Source organism: Nilaparvata lugens, chromosome 1 (genome assembly GCF_014356525.2).
Source record: "Nilaparvata lugens isolate BPH chromosome 1, ASM1435652v1, whole genome shotgun sequence".
NCBI lineage: Eukaryota > Metazoa > Arthropoda > Insecta > Hemiptera > Delphacidae > Nilaparvata > Nilaparvata lugens.
In genome coordinates this window covers 56,191,161-56,218,686 of record NC_052504.1, presented here as the reverse complement: position 1 = coordinate 56,218,686, position 27,526 = coordinate 56,191,161, and the positions used below count along the sequence as shown (strand labels likewise).

The window sequence follows — 27,526 nt, the reverse complement described above, 5'->3', positions numbered from 1 at the left end:
AGTTACTATATGTGTTATATATAAACATGAATGATCAGTCACGAGAAAAAATTTAATGAGTAAATAATACCACGATTACCTGAACTTCCATTTTTATTCTAGTTTTCTTGATTCTAAATTTACTTTATTCAACTCCAACGTTGATAGGACTGCCTGCCTTGTAAAGTTTCGATGGTTTTTGTCTGTCGTTTTTTTTCGATTTATTATTTTAAAACTATGAATTTCTTATAATGAATGTGTGTTTTTGTGGTTCAACTAAGTGTCTGATGCCGTTGTGTGTTTGGTTGACGTGAGTTGGGACATGATTTATTATTCTGGCGTTAACTCTTGTTTCATAACCTATACTAGCCAGTGGAACTAAATTGGGTCTTGTCTTGTTGAAATAGCATCAACGAACTTTGACCGGCTTGTTTTCAACTTGACAGTTGGGATTCCACCTCTTGTTAAGAGGGTGAGACATTGACAGTGATTTTTGTGGGTGTGCTGGTGTGCTCCCATTGATATTTTCGGTAGGAGGACTCCGTAGCATATTGATACAGTCAATGATGATACTGTTTCAATGCATCTTTGTGACGTTGTCTATCGTTTGTTTTCGGTAGACAAACACTGTCACCTGTTGCTTTCGAGTCAGTTTTCCTTGACCTAGAACTTGAGACTTCTTGTTATCTATAAATATATACCGTAACTATATCTGCAGCCTCTTGCTGATTATTGTTTTTCTCACAGCTGACACTATAATGATACTACTACGATAATTATTGGCTATGCTATAACGGACTTTCATCCTTATTGTTTTCTAACTTGAACATTTTCGTCTTTTCTTTATTTCTAAAACAATAAGATATTTTTTATTACTAAATACATTATTAAATAAATTGACATTTGTAATACTACAGACAAACAGACACCATTTCTATTTATATTATTTTTAAACTTTGATATTGTATTTATTTCTTTTGGATACTTTTGAAATTATTATTGCATTCGCACTTGACAATGCCGTTTGCACTGTGTGCATGAAAAAGGTCTTATGTTTGGAGAAGGGGACTTGTTTGCTTCGGAAAATGTGAACGTTGGTTCCATTCAGCATGTGTTAACGTTCCTAATACGGAATATCGTAAACTAGTAGCTGATGGCAAAAATAAATGGTTCTGTTCAAGGGTTGATTGTGTTAGTAGTAGTGAGCTCCCACACAATGCTATTCTATTTCAATAATTGAGTTTAAAAATGGAGACAATACTTTCAAAACTAAATGATTTGACAGAGGTTCCAGGTGATATTACTGTTATTAAAAATGATCTGGCTTCAGTGAACAATTTATTGACAAGTATTGAGCCCCGTCTCTGTGAGACGGAAAAGCGTATTGTGGCTTTGGAGCTGCAGCTGGCTGCGATAAAGAATAAGTCCTCTGATAATACTGGGCTGGATTCAAGTAACCTGGAGTTGACGTTGGCGGAAATTCACGACCGTACTCGACGCTCTTCAAACGTGATGATTTTTAATATGGAAGAATCCTCAAGTGTTGATAATGCGGTGAGAAGGCAACATGACTTGGAACTCATAGCAAAAATATTTTCTACTCCTCTTCCATCTTTCTCCCCAGTGGGTGTCAAAACTTTTCGTGTGGGTAAAAAGATACAGGGAAATACTATGCCACTTAAGGTTGTTATGAGTAGTCCCCAAGATGCTTCAACTGGTATATCTAAATTTGATTCTAAATTGTGTTATCCACAGTTCTCTAAAGTTAGATCGTGTAGAGATAGGACCCCACTAGAAGCAAAACATTTAAAGGCTCTGAATGTGGAATTGGTAGATCGTAAGTCTAGAGGTGAGGAGGATTTGACCATTAAGTACATTAATGGTGTCCCCAAGATTGTAATTAATAAGCCAAAAAACGAATAAATTCCAACGGTACACCTAAGAACTATAGTATTTATTTCCAGAATGTTAATGGGCTGAGATCAAAACTAACGGAATTATCCCTCAACGTCTCTATTGCTGATAGTTATGACTTAATTGCCTTGGTTGAGACCAATCTCACCTCTGATATTAGTGATGGTGAGATTATTGGTATTGATTCCTATAGTGTATATAGATGTGATAGATCAGAGCTCACTAGTGATAAATTGAGTGGTGGTGGAGTCCTAGTGGCTGTGCATAATGGTATTTCTAGTTATCCTTTATTTGTTACGTCTTGTAAAAGTGAGTGCCTGTTTATCCTATGTTCTAATTTAGCTTGTAAGTTTTTGATTATTTGTGCATATATTCCTCCTAACCAACCAGCTAATGTCTATTATGATTTATGTGATTCTATGGAATGTGCTATTGTACAGGCTGGCAGTCCTGATTACATATTACTGGTTGGTGATTTCAATCTGCCAAATGTGGACTGGACCAGTTTGAACTTGATCAGTGCTGCCACTTCCAGATGTATAGCTGATTTGGCCCTTGTACATGACCTGCAGCAGGTGAACGAAGTGCTCAATTCAAGAGGGATACTTCTGGATTTAGTCTTTTCATCCATTCCAAATCTAACTGTTTGTGAGTCTCAGGATCCACTTGTTCCTACGGATAGGCATCATCCTGCCCTGCATATTGGCTATTGCTTGAATGATGGGTTTCAGCCTAAATATGTTAAATACATTTTTAAGTTCTACAGGGGATGGATTATCCAGTTTTCAGTTCCAGTGAGGGCTCGGTGGTAGAGGAGAGTTTCAATGAATTCTGTAGATACTTGCATTCGACTATCATGAGGTTCACACCAATAAAGAGGGGTTTTTGTCTCTAATTTCCCTAGATGGTTTTCCAAGGACTTGAAAAGACTGATTGTGGCCAAAAAGATTGCTCATAGGAAATACAAGGCTGTTGGTGATGTCCACCTCTATGAGGCGTTCTGCAGTTTGAGGGAACAATGCAAGGTCCTGACTAGAAGATGTTATGATGCCTATATAATGGGAGTTGAGGATTCTGTTCAGACCAATGTCAGGTCTTTCTGGTCACATGCTAATGGATTGAAGAGAGCCTCAAACAAACCTGCCATCATGAGGCTGGGTGACAGGAGTGCTTCAACAGCTGTTGGGAAGTGTGAACTCTTTGGTGATTTCTTCTCTTCTACCTTTTCTCATGGCACAATACCTGTTCCTGTCTTTGATTTTGGCTGGAACCAATCGGTTCCACCCTGCTGCATTGCACCTATGGATATTCAGCAAAGGTTAGAGTAGAGGTATTGGATGTTGGTAGGAGTGTAGGACCCGATGGTATTCCTTCACTGGTGCTCCGGTTCTGTGCCCCTGTCTTGGCTGGACACTTGGCGGTTCTTTTTTACTTTCCTTGCCCTACTACCATAGGTAAGGAAAGTATTGCTTTCCAAAAAAAATTAAGGTACCCGAATGTTAAGTTTTCTATACGTTTGAAGGTCCCCTGAGTCCAAAAACATGATTTTTGGGTGTTGGTCTGTGTGTGTGTATGTCTGTGAACACGATAACTCCATTCCTAATTAACCAATTGACTTGAAATTTAAACTTAAGGTCCTTATACCATGAGGACCCGACAATAAGAAATTCAATAAAATTCAATTCAAGATGGCGGAAAAAATGGCGGATAATTGCAGAAAAACCATGTTTTTCACGATTTTCTCGAAAACGGCGTTAACGATTTTCTTCAAATTTATACCATGCATAGCTATTCATAAGCCCTATCAATTGACATGAGTCTCATTTCTGGGAAAATTGCAGGAGCTCCGTAATATTCTTGAGAAAAATGGCGGATGATTACTAAAAAACCATGTTTTTCACGATTTTCTCAAAAATGACTTGACTGATTTATTTCAAATTCATACCCTGTATAGTTATTCATCAGCTCTATCAACTGGCATAAGTATTTTTCCTTGGAAACTAATGGGGTCCACCCCATCCTTGAGAAATGGACTTTGTAAACTCCTTCTCGTGCATGAGGTAGGTAGGTAGAGCAGTTTATAAAAAGAACACAATATAGTCGAGATTTTCATTTGTAGAACAGCTGTTTTGACGACTTTTAAAAAAAATAATCGAATTTCACAATTTACACAAAGGAAAATGTACTCTGAAAACAATTATACATACACATATACAGTAGTCTGATCATAGTTTCAACTATGTTGCCGCCAGCAATCGTTATTATGTTATTCCTCTAAATTATTCTTGTTTAAGAATGAGGCTCACAGTTCAATGAGCAAGGAAAGTTGTGTGAGTGCGCCACACCAGATTTTTCTAATTTGCTAAGGATAGGCATTTTCCCTAAGGTTCTCAAGAGCGGGTTTTTGGTGCCTGTCTACAAGGCAGGAGATCATTGTGAGGTGAAGAATTTCAGACCTGTTACTATTCAGTCTGTGATTGCCATGGTGTTTGAGGGTGTTGTCATGGATCATCTTTATTTCTACCTAAGAAGGTGTATATCTCTGGAGCATCATGGTTTTTTGAGATCTAGATCTACAACAACTAATCTGCTGGAGTTTCAGGAATATGTCATGGGTGCCTTTGTGGATGCTATCAAAGGCATTTGATAGAGTTGATCACTCTCTTATGATTGCCAAGCTGAGGGGTTATGGAGTTCATGGTTCCCTGCTAATGTGGCTGGATAGCTACTTTAGAGACAGATCCCTTATTGTGAGATATGAGGGTCAAGAGTCATCTCCTTTTAGGGCATTGTCAGGTGTTCCGCAGGGGTCACACCTGGGCCCTCTCCTCTTCAATTTATTTATGAATGATATTGGCAGTGTCATCTCATGTCATTTCTTGATGTATGCTGATGATGTGAAATTATTTGATGTGGTGAAACCTGGTCTGGGGCATGTGGCTTTGCAGGGCTCACTTGGCAGGATTGATGAATGGTGTCTCAATAATGGTATGGCCTTGAATGATGCCAAGTGTGTCTTTAGGCGTGGATCTAACGTACTTGACTTCCAGTACTTTTTGAGAGGTGCTCCATTGAAGAGAGTGTTGAAATTCAAGGACTTGGGGGTTATGATGAGTCCTTCTCTTAGTCCATTGGAACATATTTGTGGTATGACGTCTAAAGCTGGGTCTTTGCTTGGTTTCATTTTCAGTTTCTCAAGAGATTTCAGATATCCTTATAGCCTCTTGGTCCTGTTTAGGGCTCTTGTTCTGCCTGTCCTGGAGTATGCATCGGTTGTCTGGTCGCCATATCATAGTATCAAGTGGATCAGCTGCAGAGGGTGCAGAAACGATTTGTAAGAATGCTTGGCTGTAGGATGGGATTTGCCTACTTTGATGTTCCTGTGATGGAATTGGAGAATCGTTTCGGACTCTTACCTTTAGCTCAAAGGAGAAGACTCAATGATCTGGTGCTTCTTTTCAAGTTGGTGAATGGGACATTGGACTGCCCTGAATTACTGGCTGGCATTGATATTTGTGCTCCACGAGGGACCCGTTCCAGGACGCCTTCAATGACGCCTATGCCTATAACAGTGGACTGTCTAGGGTATTGCGATCGGGCTGTGAGGCTGCTGCAGCTGGGATAGAATTCTTTGGTGTGTCTGCTATGGCTTTCAAGAGAGCGGTTTTACAGCTGGGTCTATAGCTTTTCTATTTTGCAGAGTTCAAATGTATTGAAGACTTTTTCTCTGGCTGCTTTTATAGCATTTCATTTCATTTGCTTGTTTCATTGCATTTTTGGTATTTTTTCTTATTTTGTTATCATTTGTATTAGTTGGCTGTGTTTTGTTATAGTGTTAGAGTTTTTGAATTATTGTTATAGTTATTATTCTATTGATGCGCTTACTGCTATTGAATTACTGTGTTTGCTATTGCTATAAATATTTTGTTTGCAATTGCTTCAAGATGTTGAATTTGCGCTGATAGTTTCTAATGCATATTTGTATATTTCATTCATATTACTGTTATTAGTTGTTATACCTCTGAATCATTGCTAAGTTACTTATTTGACTCTGTTATGTATCTCATATTTATATTTATATTTGTCTATCTTCTTACTATTGTATTCTTTTGAAACTGGTGTATACCGTTGGAAATGTAATAAATAAATAAAAACTCCACAATGAAATTTCAATGGATAAAGTTGGATTGAAACTAAGAATTTATCATCTATATAATAAGATAGAGTAAGGTTGTGTTTGTTCGCATCAAAACACAACTTGTGGATGTGGATTGCATACCGGAAAAACGGGAATGATTTAGATCTCCAAATTTTGCACATAGAATCTAAAAATATCAATCACGTGCACCTCGAAGTCCAAATTTCAATTTTTCTTCTAGATTTTTCAGAATTAATGTTCAAATTTCATTCATGCTACATGAAGTTCCAAACAGCATACATTGTTGTAGGCCTAAAATGTTTTTTAAATTTTTATAAAGAACTTATAATGTTGTTGCAAGACATTCATTTTCCAGAGGAGTCCGTAGCGTAATGGTAGAGCACTCGCTTTCGGAGCGACAGTTTCTCGGTTCGAATCCAGATTCTTCCAACTTTTTTTGTTCTTAATTTTTTTCCTCGAAAAGAATTATTATAAACTAGCTTGCCTGGTGAACTTCGTACCGCCAAATAGTCAATGATGATATCATGTCACACTTGGTGAATCATGTTTATTTGGTGAATCATGAATTTTATCCGACAATCAATATTTTCATTTACATATCAATACGGACTTCCAATGTGCTTAGTCATGCAGCATTTATAAGTGTTGAATTAAGAAAAAAGATAGGTTGAATCAGTGTTTCAAAGATTATTTTTTGAAGGAATTTGTTTTAATTACAATTGAAATTGGATTTCATCAGATAATTATTTAATGTAAAATTTTGCCACCAGTAAAAATGAACATAGATTTCATGTTTTATCATTGAAGTTCATAAGAAAAACATGAATAGATCACAATAAAATTAGTAATGATTTATATTCTTCAGTTATAATGTACTATCAGACACAAATTCGGAGTGAAACGAATATTGTAGGCATTTTGTTTGGGATTGGGGAAACAAAAGGCTGCCTGATTCAAATTGAGGAGGATCTAATCGATATTAGAATTGATGTATTGAAAAAAATCAATATGATACTGTGAGGTTTTCAAGTATTATGTCTTCTTCAGTTATCTATAGTGTAATTAAGGAAAGAACTAGCTTATACATAAGGAATAGGAAAATTATGTTTGACGCATCATCACGTCTGAACTACTCAACTGATTAGTTTGAAATTTTGAATATAGATTCTTAATCTATCCGAGGATGGTTGTAGGCCTATTTTCAATTCTTCAAGATTACATTACGACAAGTTTTCAATTTGTCATGCTTCCAGATGTTGTATGGAAACAGCTGAACATTTCTTTTGAAAAGGGAGATTAGATGATAGGTATGATTGGGGATCCTATTCAAATAAGAATAACTGATTTTCTGTCGCATCAAATTATTTTGGCTCATCATCTTGGAACCGCCATTTCAAATTCAACTTCATTTCTTACTTTCCTTGCCCTATTACCATAGGTAAGTATTGCTTTCCGAAAAAAATTAAGGTACCCCAATTTCTTAATTTCTATACGTTTCAAGGTCCCCTGAGTCCGAAAAAGTGGTTTTTGGGTAATGGTCTATATATATATATATATATATATATATATATATATATATATATATATTATATATATATATATGTGTGTGTGTGTGTGTGTGTGTTGTGTGTGTGTGTGTGTGTGTGTGTGTGTGTGTGTGTGTGTATATATATATATGCGTCTGTGTAATGATATCTCATCTCCCAATTAACGGAATGACTTGAAATTTTGAATTTAAGGTCCTTACACTATAAGGATCCGACACGAACAATTTCGATCAAATGCAATCCAAGATGGCGGCTAAAATGGCGAAAATGTTGTCAAAAACAGGGGTTTTCGCGATTTTCTCGAAAACGGCTCCAACGATTTTGATCAGATTTATACCTGGAATAGTCATTGATAAGCTCTATCAACTGCAACACGTCCTATATCTGTAAAAATTTCAGGAGCTTTGCCCCAACTATGCAAAGTTTGATTTTAGATTCTCAATTATCAGCCTTCATATACAATTTAAACAAGGAATTTCAAGTGGAAAAGATTGAGCATGAAAATCTCTGCAATTTAATGTTTAGTAACATTTCCACCTAGAATTGAAAATAAGCTTGAAATCCGAGAAAATGTGATTATTAAATTGCAAACTGTTGGCAACTGTTGGTTCTATTGAATCATTCACTACGAAGAGATAGCAGACCTCGTGTGTTTCCAGCGTTATTGACCTATCACCAGCTGTCTCATATCTTTGAATAGTAGACTTGAGATGCGCGAGTACACTAGCGTCAGGTGATCAATTTTTCTTAACGGCAAGGAAAGTTGTGTGAGTGCGCCACACCAGATTTTTTAAATTGGAAGGTACTCATATAATACATGATTTCGATACAGAATTTCAAGAGAAAATGAATGGTGAAAACCGCACATCAATTTTTAAAACCGTTCAAAAGTTATTCTAATTAAAAGATACCGATCAATCATCCATCATCTATAGCCTACTATAATAATGTAAAGAACTGGCTTATACACGTACGGGTTAGGGAAACTATGGTTGACGCATCATCACGTATAAACTACTGGACTGATTGACTTAAATTTTGCATAAAGATTCTTTATTAACTGAGGATGGTTAAAGGCCTATTTTCAATTTTCCAATATTTCATTACGTCAAGTTTTCAGTTTGTAATGTTTCAAAATAGACCCTTGCGGAGCACGGGTTACCTGCTAGTTTTCTATAAATTCATATTAACAGGTTAAAAAACGTTCTGGGTTCGTGTAGATACAACACACTGTTAAGTGTAATTAGAAACAATGGTTTCGTGAACAAGAAAATGCATTGTTTACTATTCTTGTTATTAGTATACTAGTAGTTCTGTGAACAGTAGACCTCACGCAGTATTCTCATCAACATGTACCTGATTGAAACTATAGACCTTATGGAAATTCAGTAATAGACTGGCTTCTCCACACATCTGTTTAATCACTTGTCAGCTGATTTATGATAAATAATTCTATAGTCTGATTTTTACTCTAATATTGGCGTATGAAGGAGGCTCCTTTTTCCTTTTACATTATCCTAGAAATGCAGAATTTCCAAAAACCTTGTATATACGTCGACGCGCAATTAAAAAAGGAATATACCTGTCAAATTTCATAAAAATCTATTACCGCGTTTCGCCGTAAATGCGCAACATATAAACATTTAAACATTAAGAGAAATGCCAAACCGTCGTCTTGAATCTTAGACCTCACTTCGCTCGGTCAATTATGCATATTGTAACGTTTGCTTTTGTGCAGTGTGTGTGTGAGTGTGTTCGTAAATGAACTGAAATTGTTACCAGGAACACTGATTCGTGAACAACTGAGGAATTATACGACTATCCACATTGTTTAGGCTTACTATTCACTGTACAATGTATTATGCATTTTAATCCATTAATCATTGTAATTTGTTTTTCAGAATACGGAATAAAGAGCTCTCTTCTATTTATACAACTACAGATTTAATCTTACGCATATAATTAATGTTTCATGTAATCATGGTGAATAATCTACCCAATTAATGAAAAAAAACTCTTTCAGTAAGTAAAATCTATATTATCTTGAGTTGATAAAAACTGAAATTGCTTGGTTGTGTGTGTGTGAGAATGTATGAGTCAAATCTAAAATGATCTTATTTGGTTAAAATGATCTATTCACGATAGAATTGGATTAGAACGCACCTTGAAAAGTACGCCGAAGAGATGCAGCACATGCGACCAGACGCCGTGGTACTTGTAGGTGAGCGTGGACCGCATGAGCTGGACGACCTTGTCAATGTCGGCAGCGACCGGCGCCAGGGTGGCCGCGGCCGGCGCCACGCAATCCTCGAGACAGGCCTTGATGGTGAGGGTGGCCGCATTCATAACGTCAGGCCTCGCTGACAGCCACAGAGCGACTGCCGTCGACAGCAGGCGTGGCAAGTGCTGCATGCACAGTGATAGGTTCGATCTGCCCACCAACACATCATATATATCAATTAGTACCATGTTCGATATTCGAGGTTAGACTAAATTCGACCATCAGTTTTTCATAAACTTGAAATATAATGGTATGAAAAATTGAATTGCATGAACATAAGGAGAAAGTGAGTTTGACATCGATCGATTTGTTCAGTACGATTTGAAATGTATTTTTAGTAAGAACAACATGTCTTAATTGTCCTTAGTTACTGTGAATCGAGAACCTATATCAAGAAGATTTCAAATCTATGTCAAGAGGATTTCTTACATCATACTTTTCCACATGCAACCGTTCCAAGAAATTTGGCTTTGAACTCGACGTACTTTTTCCAACATTGAGCGCTCATAGATAATTCAAAAACGTCAAAAGAACAAATTTTATTAATGTTATTGGAATTTCCTTTCTCTTTTCAACTAGGCCTATATCCTTGGAATTAGATTTTGACTGATATTTTTCTAGTTCTTTGAAAAATATAGAAAAATCTATATATCTCGAAAACTAAGGTCGATATAAGAAAGTTTTACTGGAATTTTTTGCTGCAAATTTCATGTAGAATGTATGGTTTTTAGTTGTTACTCCTTTCGTGGGACTCTGTATGGGCTAATGCTGTGTAATTCAAAGTTCTAGCTAATTGAATATCTTTGAGCTAATGCTGTGTAATTCAAAGTTCTAGCTATTTGAATATCTTTACTATTCAAAGTATAATTATTATCATCATAATTATTATTACTGATTGATTGATTGAGTACTTTATTTATGTAGATTACAATATATACTGGCTTATACACTTATATACAATAGCTTACAATACAGCAAAATTATAGATGAATTTATATGATATAGACTAAGAAAATAATTATTGAACTGTATATGATATGAAAAAGCAATTTGTAATATAATAACTATAGATAATAATTATATTGTTATGCATCTACATAAATTGGCGGAGCTTTGGACATATCAATGTCTATTCTTCGGAAAGAATATTAAAAATATCCTCCCCACTAACTCTCTACCAAAAGAGGAGAGTATTAAATTAATTACTGAGGAGAGTATTAAAGAATAGATTTGTGAATAGTGTTCTAATGTGGGTTGGTTACCTGGCGAGGGCGGCATGCGCCTGCTGCATTACGGCAAGCCAGGCCTGGGTGGGCTGTGCGTCGGTGGCGGGGGGCTGGTAGTCGTACAACGCAGTCACCAACTGGGCGTTCAGCTCTGCCGACAGTCCCCCACCTGCTGCACCCCCTGCAGCCACAAACAGACCGTGCAGCGCCTGCAGACCGCAGCTCGTCACCACCACGTTCCCAACTGTCATCACTTTCAGCACCGTTTCGCACGCCAACTAAAAACACCCACATTGCAATACAGGATTTTTAATGAATAAAAATACTGTTCATTACTACAGTAATAAATTAATATCTGACACTAATGTGAGACACTCTGATACTAACCAATAAATGTGGTTGATTAATATCAGAATACTTATCACAAAAACACAACTTACAATTTAGTAATTTCCGTTTCAGTTTCAAATCAAATCCAATTCATTTCCTCGAAAAATACAACAAAAATATCCGCATTCAAGATTATACATTACTAATTTCAAACTTAATTTCTCTCAATAATATAAACCCAACTAATTCGAGGTTTATGAATTAAATACTGAACTTGAATAATAAAGGGATAAGCATACATAGGCAACATATTTCCTATGAGATAAATAAGATAATATGAAAATGTACATTATTCTTTGTAGATATAGATTTATTTTATATTAAATGCATATGTATTGCTTTTGGGTCCACATAAAAAGTTTTGAGTTGAGTTGTTGCCTGCTTCAATTAATGGTTGCTTTGCAAGTTTTGTGACTTCTCCTGTTATTTTAATTTTGTTAGCATTAACTTTAGTTTTTATTTAAAAATTGTCGTTGAGACATGGTACCTACAAACTTAGTTGTAGCCTAGAACTGCTTGTATTTTTGCCTCAAATAGATCATTGAATAATTAAGTAGCAAGAATAGGTTCGATATGGTAGCGTGGTGAGGGGCCATACGCTCTGCTCTGCTCTGTTTCTCTTGCAGCCTAACCGACAGAGCAGTGCCCTCTTCACTATCCAAACTTATTCCCGTTACTGAACTCACTATATCGATATCACCGCTACTGGTAAGTATGTTATTGTAATTTATCCAACAATAATCATTAATGTATTCCTTCCTGTACTAGAATCCACTATTGAATACATATTTAACATTTAGAAACATTAAGACAAAAAATCGAAGCTTTACTTCAAATTCATTTGTATTTATTTTAAAAGTTTTCATTTTATTTGAGAATTTGTTGTTGGGTGTTATACTTTCATAAAATGGAGTTTACTTTGTTATCGCCAAATAACAGAATGAGGAAATAATAATAACAAATAGCATTGGAATGGAATTTATATATTTATTTTTACTATTTAGGAATAGTTAATTTCAGTTTTTCCATCATTTTGAATACTGTTATTAGAGGATGAAAATCGTTATCAACAGTGTCAAGGATAAGCTTCATCATCAATAATATTGCTAATCAAGTGAAACACAATATTTATTTTATCACATAGTCTCCGATAACTAAAATTCATCAGTTTAAAAATTATCTACCGGTGGTTCGTAACCACCCGTTCCAATCACCCGAAACCTAACCTAGACCTGGAGCTTATGTGCGAAGCAACCTCAGCAAAAGAGATAAAATAATAATTGAATGAAATAGAACAAGATATAAACAGGGCTGCCCGATCCCACCAAGGTCAAATACGCACCCCCCTGAATTTCCTCTTAAATTTGGTACTAGCCGCCCCATAAATAAAATTTTAAACTTCAACCCCACCACAAAAAAATTTTGAGAGCGCAAAATTAACCATCGCCGTTGACCATCAATTATGGTTGCTTCGCCTTCTAGAGCACTTTCCTACTCCATGGGCAATAGGGTGCTCAACTTTCAACCGCTCTTCTACCCTGGGCTGTTGGCACTTGATGAAAGTCTCCTCCTTATCCTTTTAGAAAATCGGCTCGGCCAAGAGAGGCCATATGAAATTAAATTTGTATAGAAAATAGGAAGGAGAGGGAAGAGGAATTAGGACAAGGGAGGTCTTATATTATGTCCGAAATAGAACAATTGTGTACAACCGAGAAGACGGTAGGTATGCACCCTGTCAAAGCAAGAAGCCCACCGACATCACCCCAGTTACGCACAGAAGATAATGGAACACAGCTCATTCAAAAATAGTGCCATTCTAGAAGAGCTCCAGAGCAGGTAGAAGAAGTAGAAGGGCTCTAGAGAAGCAGTTATAGCAACTGGGCTATGGGATAATGAGGCAGTATTTTAAAGGGTTGAGGAAACGCTATCTCTTTTGCGTATTTTAAAGGAAAGACAACATTCTTGGGTTGGCCATGTATTTAGACACAACGAATCCACGTTAAGAATTCTGGAAGGTAGAATAATTGGACAAAGTGTTCGTGGAAGACCCCGGCTACAATATCTGAAGCAAGTTACCAAAGATCTAGGGATCCAGAGCTACATCCAACTGAAAAGTACAGCTCTGGACAGAAAACGATGGAAAGCTGTCTACCAATCAATGATTGAAGCTAAAGAAGATATTGCTCATAATATATATATATATATATATATATATATATTATATATATATATATATATATATAAGTTGTTCACTGTACTCTATATTAGTGGTAAGGATGAGAATAGGCAACCCGCATAACACAAAACACTTTTCTTATATTTTCACACAAATTTCATCATTTGAATCACTACACATAAAAGCCTAGAAATAGACGGCATGTGCCCTTGTTACACATAAGTGCAGTAGCCATTTAGCTGAATTACCTAACTTCCACGACCGAGGTTTTTTCATGCTCTTGTTGGTGAATGGTGAATCTATTGGAATCCCTCAATACAACAGCAATGGAAACGTTTAAAATACACAAAACACATGCAATTCTCATTGAAAGCGTGCGATTCCTTCTATATACAGTGAGCACCCCTGATATAAATGTCGAAATTAAGGAACATATGACTATAGATAATATTTATATATGTTATATCGTCTCCTACCTTCAAGTGCTTCTTGGGAAAGGTGCACATGATGTCCTTGAGCAGGCCAAGTATGTGCAGTGTGCTGGTGATGGATGTGTTCAGGGTGCCATTGTTGTCAATTTGCCGACAGCAGAATTCGGCCGCCACCGCCGCCCCTGGGTGAGCCTGCCCCTGACCCTGCCCCTCCACCGGCTGACTCAGCAAAAATGCACTCGCACGCAGAACGGCGCTCACTGCGTTCTGTGCCGCTTTCCTCACCTACACACACACACACACAATCCAACAACATTTATTACTACAGCATTCAATTCGATATTTGCATTTACTTCTTCAATGAGCCAGTACAAGTGTTTGCAAATATGTAGCCTAACACAGAATATAGGTATTCTTTAAATATCATTATTATGATGTAATTCTGTAATGCAATTTATATTTTTTACAACTATATAGTTTTTAGCACAGTAGGAATATCTTATATCTATTTTTATACTTTTTAGCACTTTGTATAACACATTAGAGATGGGAGGTACACTATCTCGGTATTTGCTGATTCTAAGCTCATTTCTTGGTTTTGTAGAGTACATAGACCACAATTGATTCAAAAAGTGACTTATACTAAATTGTGACTGTTTTGGAAAACTGGTGTGGCGCACTCACACAACTTTCCTTGTCGTTATGAAAATTGATCACCTGACGCTAGTGTTCACGCGCATCGCAAGTCTACTATTCAAAGATCTGAGCCAGGACAATAACGCTGGAGACACACGAGGTCTGTTACCTCTTCATAGTGAATGATTTAATAGAATCAACAGTTGCCAACTGTGCAATTGAATAATCACATTTTCTCGAATTTCGAGTTTATTTTCAATTTTAGGTGAAAATGTTACTGAACATAAATTGTAGAGATCTTCATGCTCAATCTTTTCCACTTAAAACTTTTTGTTAAAATTGTATCCGAGACCTGATAATTGGAAATCTAAAATCGAACTTTGCATAGATGGGGCGGAGCTCCTGAAATTTTTACAGATATGGGACTTGTGGCTGTTGATATAGCTTATCAATGAATATTCTAAGTATGAATTTGATCAAAATCGTTGGAGCCATTTTCGAGAAAATCGCGAAAACCCCTGTTTTTGACAACATTTTCGCCATTTTAACCGCCATCTTGAATTGCATTTGATTGAAATTGTTCGTGTCGGATCCTTATAGTGTAAGGACCTTAAATTCAAAATTTCAAGTCATTCCGTTAATTGGGAGATGAGATATCGTGTACACAGACGCACATACACTCATACACACACACACACACGCGCGCGCAAGGAAATAAAAAAAAATTGTATATAGAAGAGCAAGAAAGAAAGAATGATACTGGTTTAATGATGGGTGTTATTCATGACAAATGTTAACTGAACAATTCTATTATTATTTTATCAATTCAATTGAACAATCAATTTATCGGAGACAAAAAATATAAAGTTGGGTTCTGGTAACCCATAATATGTTTATATGATTTATGTGATATTTATATTATGATTAGCATGTTGTTGGATGTATTTGAGTATTGCTTATTCAACTTATTAATTTTTCTTTGGCATTTATTGTACACTAGCAGGTAACCCGTGCTTCACAAGGGTTTATTTTAAAACATGACAAACTGAAAACTTGACGATGGTAATCTTGAAGAGTTTGACCGAGTTCCTCAGTTAATTAAGAATCTATATGCAAAATTTCAAGTTAATTTCAGTCCAGTAGTTTAGACGTGATGATGATGCGTCAAACGTAATTTTCCTATCCCGTACGTGTATAAGCCAGTTCTTTCCTTTATTACATATAGTAGATATAAGTTCTTCAACTTGGTACTAACATAATAAAGTGACAGAACTCAAATCTTGTTTAGAAACCTTCCTTAATTTAATCCCAACCTGAAAGAACTGGACTGGTTACCAATTTCAACTGTTTCTAAGAGGTAGTCTCTCTAGATTATAGTTATAATATCGGGGCACTGAGCTCCGCTCTGGAGTACAAAAGCATAGAAGCATAAAAGCTTAGTTTATATTTATTTATTTATTGATACACAGGACACAATTCTTTAAAATGATTGGGAAAGGACCAACAGGTCTAGCTCAAGACTGTTTCTTCCCCGAATTTTGATTTATACACTATAGGCTTAAATAGTCCAAAAAGTAGGTTATGTTCCAAACACTTTTGAATTTAAGTCTAATTTTCAGTCCAAACATTTGAAAACAGAAAAGATCGAATTCATATTGTTTACAAACCAAATTGAATAACAAAAAACACTCACTAATCACTTAAAACTGTAAAATGATGATTAACTTTGAAAATGTTTATATACTTAAATTTAGAATGATATAAAATGTTAAATTAAATTTGAACAATAATTTTGAAAAATCTTGAAGGAAAATTGGAATTCAGGCTTTGAGGTGCACGAAATTGATAGTTTTAGAATCTATCTACAAAATTGGAGATCTAAATCATTCCCGTTTTTCCGGTATGCAATCCATAATTTGACATGTTTTGATGCGAACAAACACAACCCTACTCTCTCTTATTATATAGACGATGAAAATTGATATACACTATAGATAAATCAAAAATAATGATGACGGGAAAATTATTAGCTAATGTAGGCATTATACGGTCAAAGAAATATGAAAAACAAGCACGAGGAACATTCAAATTTTTATATCAACAGACATAGCAAAAATGCTATTTCAAGTTTTGAGTTTCATTTTTTGAATTCCATTTTATTCATACTAATACTATATACCGGGTGATTACAAATGAAATAGACAACTTCAATAGCCTGTACAAAATTAAACTGGTGTATTTCAACATAGTAAGTGATATAGGTTTGTAGGGAATTTCTTAAAGTTTATGTTGGTAGAACTGTTGCTGGCTATTGTTGGCTGCTCCGTGTTACAACAGCCAGTTTAGTTTAGCAATATGGCCGCTACTCAAGTGGAGAAAGCTTATTGTATTCTTGAATTAGCCAAAACAAACTCTGTTACTGTTGTGCAGCGTCATTTCAGAACAAAATACGGTAAACCACCACCAACAAGGCAATCAATTTATGACTGGTATGAACGTTTTGAAAGCAGTGGATGTGTGTGTAAGAAGAAGAGTACTGGAAGACCTTCTGTTACAGAAGAAAAAATTGATAGTGTTCGTGATGTTTTTGTACGAAGTCCAGGAAAATCGACTAGATCAGCGAGTTTAGAATTGCAAATTCCTCAACCTACTGTGTGGAAAATTCTGCGGAAACGTTTGAAAATGACACCTTATAAATTGCAGTTAGTACAAAGTTTAAATGACAATGATAAAGTTGTACGTAAAAATTGTTGTCAAGAGATGCAACATTGTCTTGAAAATGACGACACATTGTTTAATCGCCTAATTTACAGTGATGAATGCACTTTTCACATTAGTGGAAAAGTTAACAGACATAATGTACGAGTATGGGGAACAGAAAACCCAAGAGAGACTGTACAGCATATACGCGATTCTCCTAAAGTGAACGTGTTTTGCGCTTTATCTTGTGAAAAGGTTTACGGGCCTTTCTTCTTCCAAGAACCATCAGTAACCGGAAGAATTTATCTGGACATGTTAACCGAATGGTTAATGCCTCAACTCCATGAAGATAGTTGTAACTTCATTTTTGTACAAGATGGAGCTCCGCCTCACTGGTACTCAGACGTCAGAGGGTATCTGGATGAACATCTTCCTAGACGATGGATCGGCCGTGCAAGTGAGGAAAACGTTGTGTTTCAGCCGTGGCCACCTCGTAGTCCGGACCTAACGCCCTGCGACTTTTTCTTGTGGGGCTATGTAAAAGACAGAGTTTTCATACCACCGCTTCCTGTTGATATCGATGATCTTAAACAACGAATCACAAAAAATGCTCCTGCTACAGTTAACCGTGAGATGCTTAGTCGTGTGTGGTCAGAATTTGACTACCGTGTTGATATCTGTCGTGTTGCAAATGGTGCACACATTGAACATCTGTAAATTTTCAATAAAATCTTCAAGAATTCTTCTATGTAATCATGTAAGTAATGATCTAAACTTTTAAATAATAAATTCTCTACAAGCTATTCAAACTGTCTATTTCATTTGTAATCACCCGGTATAATCTATATAATTCATACTACATACTAATTTATATTATAATAATGGAAAGAATAGGCTTATGGGATAAGAGATTCACGAATGACGCAAAATCACGTCTGAACTACTGGACTGATTAACTTGAAATTTTGCAAAATATATTATTTATTTACTGAGGATGGTTATACGCCTATTTTAAATGCTTCAAGATTTCATTAACTTAGGTCAAGTTTACAGTTTGTCAAGTTTTTAATTAGGTCCTTGTGGAGCACGGGTTACCTGCTAGTATACTATAAAATAGAAATGATATTATTAGTTTCGAAAATCACAACCAATATTATTAATGCAGTCGGTTTTCAATTGTTTAGGTACATTGAAATGTATTTTTATCAACTGGACATTGATAAGGAATGTATGTCGTTTTATTTATACTACATTATTTATTAATTTCCATTTTAGTGTAAGTTCATTTAATTGCACTGCAAGATATTATTTTTTTTAATCAGATTTTGAATTTATTGTTTTTTTTTTGAAAACTTGGGAGAAAAAGCAGTTTTCACATGAAATCAAATTTATTTATTGCCAATATCTCATGTTATAACAAAATACATCTTATGATCTTCACTGGCACCGTTAGCCAAGCATGGCTTATTCACTAATGACGAGCTCTATCGACTTAATATTAATTTTTCTTATCATTGGCAGCACATAAAACAAAATTATTAACAATTCTCACAAAAAAAAACATAATTTGACTATTTTATAATTTTAAATAATTATTTGGGTTGATCCTGTTATTTTTCTCCCACCTGTTATCATGATTTGCAAATTATTAAATGAATAACGTACTTTACCTTTGGTTTTGAATGAGTCGTGAACATTAGAACTGTATCGAATACTTTGATAGTAGAGGAATCTTTCCATACGTGAAACGGCTGATTTCTCAGAAGAACTGACAAACAAGCCAATGCCTGGAAATAGAAATAAGTGAAAATTTGTTGAATTAATGTTAATTGATTAGAAAAACATTAGTTAGGCTCATGAAGCTTGAACGAAAAAAAATCGATTGAATTTATGATCTAAGAATTTGAATGAAATATCCTGGAAATAAACGCTTGAAAGCAGTTATAGGTATTTCGTAATCAGCATCCATATAATTTATATCAAGCCACTTTTACACCAGAATTGTCAACAAATTGTTGTTCACAAATAGTTTTATTCAAAAAAGTTGTCATTTTTTCTGTGGAAAACAAGTTAAATGTAGACGTGCTTCTTTATAAATTGGCAACAAATTGCCAATTCAACAAATCTCAGTTGACAACTCTGGTTTAAACGTGGCTTTAGATTATGAATGATTTCCAAACGTTCTCTAACATTTCAAAAAATAAGTGAAATGTTACAAAGAATTTGAAGAATAGCAAAAATGTATGACCACTTACTCCTCTGTAAATTGTGTTATTATTTGATTCGGCATTCTTGGCAAGTACGTCGATGAGTATTTTACAGCTCTGCGAAAATGTCTGATTCAAAACGGCCTGAGGCACACTCTTGATGCCCATGGCTAGCAGAGACAGAACAGCTGCCACCGACATCTCTTCGCACTCCGTGTTCTCCAACATTGTCATCTAAACGAAACAACAATCATTCAATAAATAAATATTCAATCAATTATCTATTTTAGCCAATGAATACATATTGTTGTAAATGTGCTTTTGTAATTAACACTTTATTCATTGATAGTTTACATTGAACAAGATGAAAATAAAAATATACAACATCATCTTTTAACATCTCTCTTAAAGCTCTTAGAGCCTTTTCACATGACAGCGATTTACGTTCGGTTGTCGCGCGGTTGACAAACCGAGCGATTGCCAGGTGTAGGGAAACACATGGTGCCGTACACATGCATCGCTCGGTTTTAGTAGCCGCCGGCGAATCGCGGCGGTTGCAGTCTCAGACTATAACCGCTCGGTTGTCGCTCGGTTGCCGGGCAGCTCGATATACTAGAGCAGGCATGAGAGCGAACACATGTCTTCAGTCAACCGAGCGGTTTCGATCAGAGCAGTAAAGTTTTAAATATATGTTTAAGAGTAATTTATGCCCGGTTGCAGAGTCGACAAATAGCGTCGCCCATAGTTAACAGCGTGGACTTGACTATTTAACAGGCCAATTTCGTTGCAGAGACGTTCTGTTAGCTATTGCTCTGCCGATAGGTAACAGTGCGCCAACAAACAGGTTTTTCCGTTGCAGAGACGAAAAACCTACAGGCAGATGACGTCATCTGAGACTACCAATAACTAAAAGTGCTCTTTATTTAAATGCCCAAAATCGTGCTTATAAATCCACTATACATTCGCGCCAAGTGTATTTTAAGTTTATGTTGACTTGTTTGCATGTTTTAAAAGATAGACGAAACTTGTTCAAAAACATTACATTACAACTATTTGAAACTGTAGATAAAGTGTAAATAAACTGAATAAAATATCATTGACTATTCGAGTAGCTTGAACGAAGATGTAATACAATTTTTAATAAATTGTATAATTTGATAAATTTGAATAATCAATTATTATTAATCTCAATAATATGCACCGTATGCAGAGACATTAGAAATATATCTTGTAAACTGGCTGCTTTGTTTCCAAGAAATATCAAAATGCCAGAGGACAATGAAATAATTCTGGTCAAATTTGTTTTTTAATAATGTTATACAATAATAAATACACCAGTCACTTATTTTACTCCTACCTCTAATTTTATCTTACTTAATTCATTCATAGCTATAAAAAAATCAAACTAGCCTAACTGAAAATAATTACAAATTAGTCTGCAGTTTACGATTTCGATTCGTAACCTCCAAACATCAAAAACATAATAAGCAGAGCAGACAGCAGTGTTGTGATAAACAAGCGCCATGCTGTGACGTCATCCGACTGGAGGTTTGGAAGAACTGTTCACAGTAATTCTCTCCCCGTTGCCAAAACATTAGTTGGATAGAAGCATACCACGCAAAAAGTGGTATGAGCAGCAGTGTGACTTATGTGTGTGCCTTATCAGAGCCATAGTTAAAAGGGGTCTGGCAAACGACTCTGCAACGAACATCTATTTATGGGCGTGTTGTTAACTAATGGCTCTGTTAGCTATGGGTGACTTTATGTAGCGACTCTGCAACCGGGCAATAGTGATTAAGTACATAGATTAAGATATTAAGATTGAGTACATAGATGTTGTACCTAGTAATTATTTATCATAACCGAGCGCAAACCGCTCATGAATCGCTGTCATGTGTACGAGGCTGGCAAACCGATTTGCCAATCGAGCGACAACCGAGCGTAAATCGCTGTCATGTAAACAAGCTCTAAAACTCTAACTTGTTATCTTTTCATAAACAGTTTGTTTCCAGAACAATCACCTTGGCAACTGTGTTCACATCATGAGTATCCATGTAGGGCTAGCCTACATCACTTCCCCCCCCCTTAGGGATGTTGGTCTCCAATATCCAGATTTCCTTGATGAGGAGCTAGACGATTAGTGTGCAACCTTTGGTTTGGTTGTTCCTTCAGTTTTCTTAATCCTATACACAGTTATCCTCTTCACAATGTAGTACAGGTCTTCCCTTGCTCTTTCTAATTTTGAGCAAACATTTTTTTTAAATTGCCAAATTCAATTCTTGGCCAAATAATAAACAATTTGGATTCTTCGGATTTCCAATAAAACTTAAACAATTAGATATAGCAACATTTGATCCTCAACCTTGTGGGCTCTATCGCGTCCCCACCAACGATGTCTCAAACCTCTAAATTGAACAATACTCTTCTTAGCCAAACCTCAGGACAGATCCACTTCCTCCCTGCCAGATAGCCATGCTTCTGCAGTTCCGGACAGCCGTGCTTCTTCCCTGCCAGACCTCCATGTCTGCAGTACCAAACAACCCACGCTTCCTCCCCGCCAGACAGCCATGCTTCTGCAGTTCCGGACACATGTTCTTCCTCTCAGCTACTTGCTGAGGACTGAGAAGTCCCATTCAAGCTAGTGACACCCTCACTTGCTCCTTATTTTCTCACTTGTGCATACCCTAATGCATGTAGTAACCTGCACACCCTAGGCAGTACCTGTGCCCACACCCTATGTGTGACAAGTCATAAATTCCCAGTTTGTCTATTTGATTTGAATCATTCTTCATTAATCAGACCAAGAAATTCAAATTGATAAAATCTTGTTTTAAAAGTCATCTTTGAAGTTTCAAGAGATCTTTGAAGTTTTGCTGTGGCACTTTCAATCTTGTCATCTATAGCTAATATTGCTGTGTCGTCGGCAAATGTTGCTATTGTATTATTCTCGAGACATGGTAGATCACTTGTAAACAGAAGATAGAGAATCGGCCCCAAAACACTCTCTTGTGGTACTCCTGCTTTTATTTCTCCTAGTCCAGAATAAGCATCTTCATGGTTCACTCTGAAGTATCGTCCAGTTAAATATGAATGTCAGATGTCTGTGAATTGCTTTGGAAGTAACTTTTTCAACTTATTGATTAGTCCTTCATGCCAGCTTCTATCGTTCACAATGATAGGAGGCGGGGCCACTACTTTATTCTTCTTTTCCTTGGTGTGCTGACTGTCAGTTGCTGCACTGCTTGTTGATGGCTGGGGGGGCGAAAGCGAGGTATCCATCTTCCTTTTTTTGAATTTCTTGATTTCACTCGAATCCATTCAGTCTCCTTTGCTAACTCTTCTTCATCCGTAGAGAAATGTAGCTTCTTGTTTTCTTCCTTTTTGGCAGTTAGTTTATCAGTTTTCAAATTTACTCCAACAGTAAATGACTGAGGCTGGTTCTTACTCTCTCCATTTTTCTCAAGAAGAGAGGTTCTTCTAATCAGTTGCTCTAGCTTCGTTTCAAGCTCTTCAATCTTGATTTGCATCATTACATATTTATTTTCAGCTTCCTTCCAACTATTATACAATATTTGTTCGGTCGCTGTTCTTAAATTATTTTGGTCGATGACCTTTTCCGGCGTTGACTCCTTTGTAGGGATACCTGCGTTTACACTACCGGTTTCCATTTTTTCTTCATTCGCTTTGACTTCTTCTTCTTCTTATTCTTCTGTTGCCTCTTCTTCAAACTCGGGAATCAAAAATTTCGACAAAAATTTTGACGAACGACATTTATGTTGAATTTAAAATGTTTATTCATTATTCAGCAAAACGATTGTGTCGCGAACATTGACCGGCCGGCCTAACCGGGACGCTCGAACGCGCTCGCGTACTGCAATTTCGCACTTTTCGACAATTTCGCGTAGGCCTAATTCCACTAAGGCGCAGATACGGAACTATCGAAATATAACTATTTTTACTTCCACTATACTACACTATTCTATTAACACTACAATGCTCTCGACATGCTACCGCTACGACGTCTAAACGATGACTGATTGGGAAGCAGTGCTTTAAATATTACTACAAAGTTTTCACACGCTAGAACAGCATAGAGCAGTTCAAGTTATATTTTATAGGATAACAGTGCATGAGCATTTTAGGCGCGGTGCACACAAGAGAAACGTAGTACCATGGTATATGTTTTTTTAATAGGCCATGAGTTATAACATGAGCCTCAACTCTTCGAACGGTAAAAGAGTGACTGGCCTGATAGGGATGTTGGAGTGAGAATGTCTCTCTCACACATCTCCCCCTCTCATTCTGCATGCATACGGCCAGTGTAGAGGATATTGGAAGTAAGGATATCAGCTGCCAAGAACAAACTGACCAAACTTTTACCCTACCCTGAAAAAATCAGAGTTGAGTTCCATCGGTGGGAGTCGAAGGTTCATGTTACATCTCACCGCCTATACATTACATGTAACTGTTTCATGTACGCATTCACACCGAAGAAACGTTATTAATCTCAGTTTCACGATGAATTCCAATGAAGAAGATGAGCCACTAATCACCGTATGATAGCATCAGCACCGTTCATCAGACTACAACAACAGTTTTACTCTTCTTTCTCAGAAATTTATTCTTCTTTCAAAATTCAAATTTGTTCTATCGACATGAAATTTGGATGGTTTTCAGAACTTACAGCGCTGGATTTAAATATAAAAGCATATTTTCATAATCTGTATTGCAAAAGGTTTTCAATAGTTGTAGGATGTTGGATCATGTGGATGACACCTGCTATGATCTTTGATCATCCGAACAATAACTACAGCAATTGTGTATAGTGCAGGGGTATAATGAAACGCAATCTAACATTCACGTTTCCAATAACTCAGTAACATGTAACTCTGTGTGCATTGGTCATCGCATGTACAAACAAAATGTTGTTTCATATACTCGGTTCTATATAACGCGTTTCTCCGGTGTGCTGCATCACCCTTTAAACAGCGGTTACCCATCCAACGATCTTTTTACTTATTATTAGGTTACTTATCAGTGGACAGTTACGGTGTCACCAGTTCTGCTCAAGTTCTAATGACCAACTGATGTCCAGATGTATAAGTTGGAAAAATAATTTTTAAAATGATGTTCTTACCAATGCTCCATAGTACTCAGTGTTATTCTCAGTTCCACCATTGCTTTTGATAACTTCAGATATAGCAGCCAGTACTGCCAGTTTCTCCTTTTGAATGGCCGAGCTTGGATCAAATGAATTCAGCAGCCTGTAAAATATTATAACAATTGAATAATATTAGCATCTTAATATCGTCAATCAATCTTTGTGTGTTAGGTGATTCACCTTTGTATGATCGTTCATTTTCGCGATCCATAGCATAAATCGAGCAATACATCTTCTTGTTGGGACTGTACTCCGAATACATTTGTTTACAAGATTGGTTGTTGATCATTGTTCACAATAGTCATTGTTACATTCCAGATATATAATATTTAACATGATACAGTACGGTAATCTATTTTCATAATTAATCTATCAATTTTCATAATTGTGAATTGGATTTGAACATTCTAATTGAAAGTTTTAAGCGTCAAATCAACATTCATAAAACTATGCACAACCTTGAGAAAATATAAATTCTTTGATTATCTATCATAATTGTTAATCAAAGTCAAAATATTTTCGCTAAGAGATATCAACTAGAATGAGGATTATCCATATAATTTTGACAAAATAAGGAATAGTTTTAAATTTTCAATTGACAATGATTTTAGTAGATCTCCAAATTCAGTAGATTCCAAGAAAAATTTATAAAACAGTTTCAACTTCAAGTTACTAACGTAAATGTGCAAAACTTTTATTCTAATAAGTTGATCAAAACGTTTGTATGGTAACTTAAAAACTATGTCACGTATTCAAAACAATTTCAAGTTAGAACTTGATCAAGTTCCAGTAAGCCTATAACCGTAATCAAATGATACATTTTTTTCGTATAATGCTGTAAAGCACGGGGTACATACTAGTATCTGATATCACAGTCATTTCTATACTTTAAACTGTCATCACTGTTTCAACAGAAAAATTCGCTCTTGCCTTTTTCCCAGATTATAGAATTCTGAATAAAATGAGATCAATCGGAACTCTCTAACTTCAATGAGTACTGAATTATGATTTTTCAAAAATGAGTAAAATTTTATGAAAAAATCAATTTTAATTAATTTTAGTTTTTGATCAATAACATCTTTGTTTGTTTACATTGTTGGGCAATATCAAGTTGTCCTTGGATAATTTGACTGGGATTGCTTATCATGCACATTGCAAGCCACTTTTTGTCAGGCTAGATATTTTGAAAGTTGTCAGCCTCTTAATGTTTTACTTCTCTGACCTATGTATGTAAATCAAGAACAATCTTCAAAATATATATGCAATCTTTAAAATATACATATATACAATCTTTTTATATTCACTCGACTAAGCATTGAGAGCAACGCTAGTTCAACAGGCTGCATGCAGGGGTAAAGCAGTGTCAACTAGACGTGTTCAAGAAGAGAGTTGCAATCAGTTTCTTGAAAGCCATGGCTTTAAAATGATATCCAAAAGTTTTAAAATGGTGATCTGTCTCAGATGCCAATTGCTATTGGGTTTGAATGCAGACCTTCAACGTGTATTCCAAGTTACTACCATCTTGATCTATTCTAGTTAGATTAGTTTTCAACCATTCAGTTTATCAAGAGATAATTTGACATTCTGTAGAAGCGGAATCCCCACAATAATTTTGTTTGTGATATGACACAATCGAGTAATAAATGAAAGTAAGGGTTACTGTCTGTGTATAAACTCACTTGCTGTATGAGACGTTGGTACATCCGCTGAAGTCAGTGGCAAAGGTATCAGTGGTCCTACAACTGGAAGCTGACAGAGACACCACATCATCCTCTTCGTCTTGCTCCATTGGCTTCGGTCTATTGACCGACGACTGAACGAACGAGTCATGCTGCTTCAAGGCCTCTGTCGTCAAAAGACTCTCACTTCCTAAGTACAAACAGCAAATTACTGATCAAATGAATCTATTATAATAATGATCAAAAAATATATTCAATTTTTTTACAATTATAGATACAAATAGTGAGATTAAACTTCAAAATTTCAACATTGGTTGAATGTGAAACATTGTTGTTGGTCGTTTCATTTTCTCCATAGTCAGTGACCAGAGGATCGTCATATTTTCTCCCTTTGGTAGGAGTTTGAGTTGGCAGTCTATAGTTTGTGAAAAACAAGTTGATACTTGACCCTACAGAGAAAAAAGTGTTTCCATGGAATGTAAAACCCAGTAAATTCAACCCTAGAAAGACAAATGGGGTTACGCGTAGCCCCAGACCATTATATTTTCTGTTGTTACCTTGTCTGCAGTTAACTTGTGGATCTGCGATTTTTTGTAGTCTCTAACTAGTTTATCAACTTCCTGCACACGTGATTTAGAAGCTGTAAGTCGGTCAAAAGTGGGTGAAAAAATCCCTTGGGGTTACGCGTAACCCTGATGACTTTAGTATATACCTAACCTAGTTGATTTATTTGAGTTTCGCTCAAAAATTTTGCTTTTTTAAAAACATAATTAATGAAGACGACAAATTATAAATTCCTAGTTAGAAATATGCTCAAACTCAATGAGTGTTTAAAAGTAACATAAGAGCACATGATTAATCTATATTTTCAATTATATTCTTCAGCAAGCTCAACAAATTCTAAGCCTGTGTTTGCCTTATTATCTTATTTACCTTTATTATTATCATTCTCTATTATAGTTTTATTAAATTTTTCAAGATTCTCCATCATTTCATCCATTTTACGTCAGTTGTCTTTCTTGGGTTAAGTAGACATAGCC

At 35.9% G+C, this 27,526-nt stretch overlaps 1 protein-coding gene across 1 annotated transcript in view; it reads right to left on the bottom strand.

Moving 5' to 3' along the window:
* The window catches only part of LOC111055432 (RRP12-like protein), a 33,504-nt gene that overhangs the window by 5,538 nt on the left and 440 nt on the right, over positions 1–27,526 (bottom strand). Inside the window, exons 2-8 of the mRNA XM_039437304.1 lie at positions 26,487–26,676; positions 24,784–24,910; positions 19,695–19,880; positions 19,110–19,226; positions 14,149–14,388; positions 11,143–11,384; positions 9,763–10,030 (exon numbers count right to left, since the gene is read on the bottom strand). Coding sequence (XP_039293238.1) covers positions 9,763–10,030; positions 11,143–11,384; positions 14,149–14,388; positions 19,110–19,226; positions 19,695–19,880; positions 24,784–24,910; positions 26,487–26,676 — 1,370 coding nt within the window. The remainder of the gene's footprint in view (positions 1–9,762; positions 10,031–11,142; positions 11,385–14,148; positions 14,389–19,109; positions 19,227–19,694; positions 19,881–24,783; positions 24,911–26,486; positions 26,677–27,526) is intronic.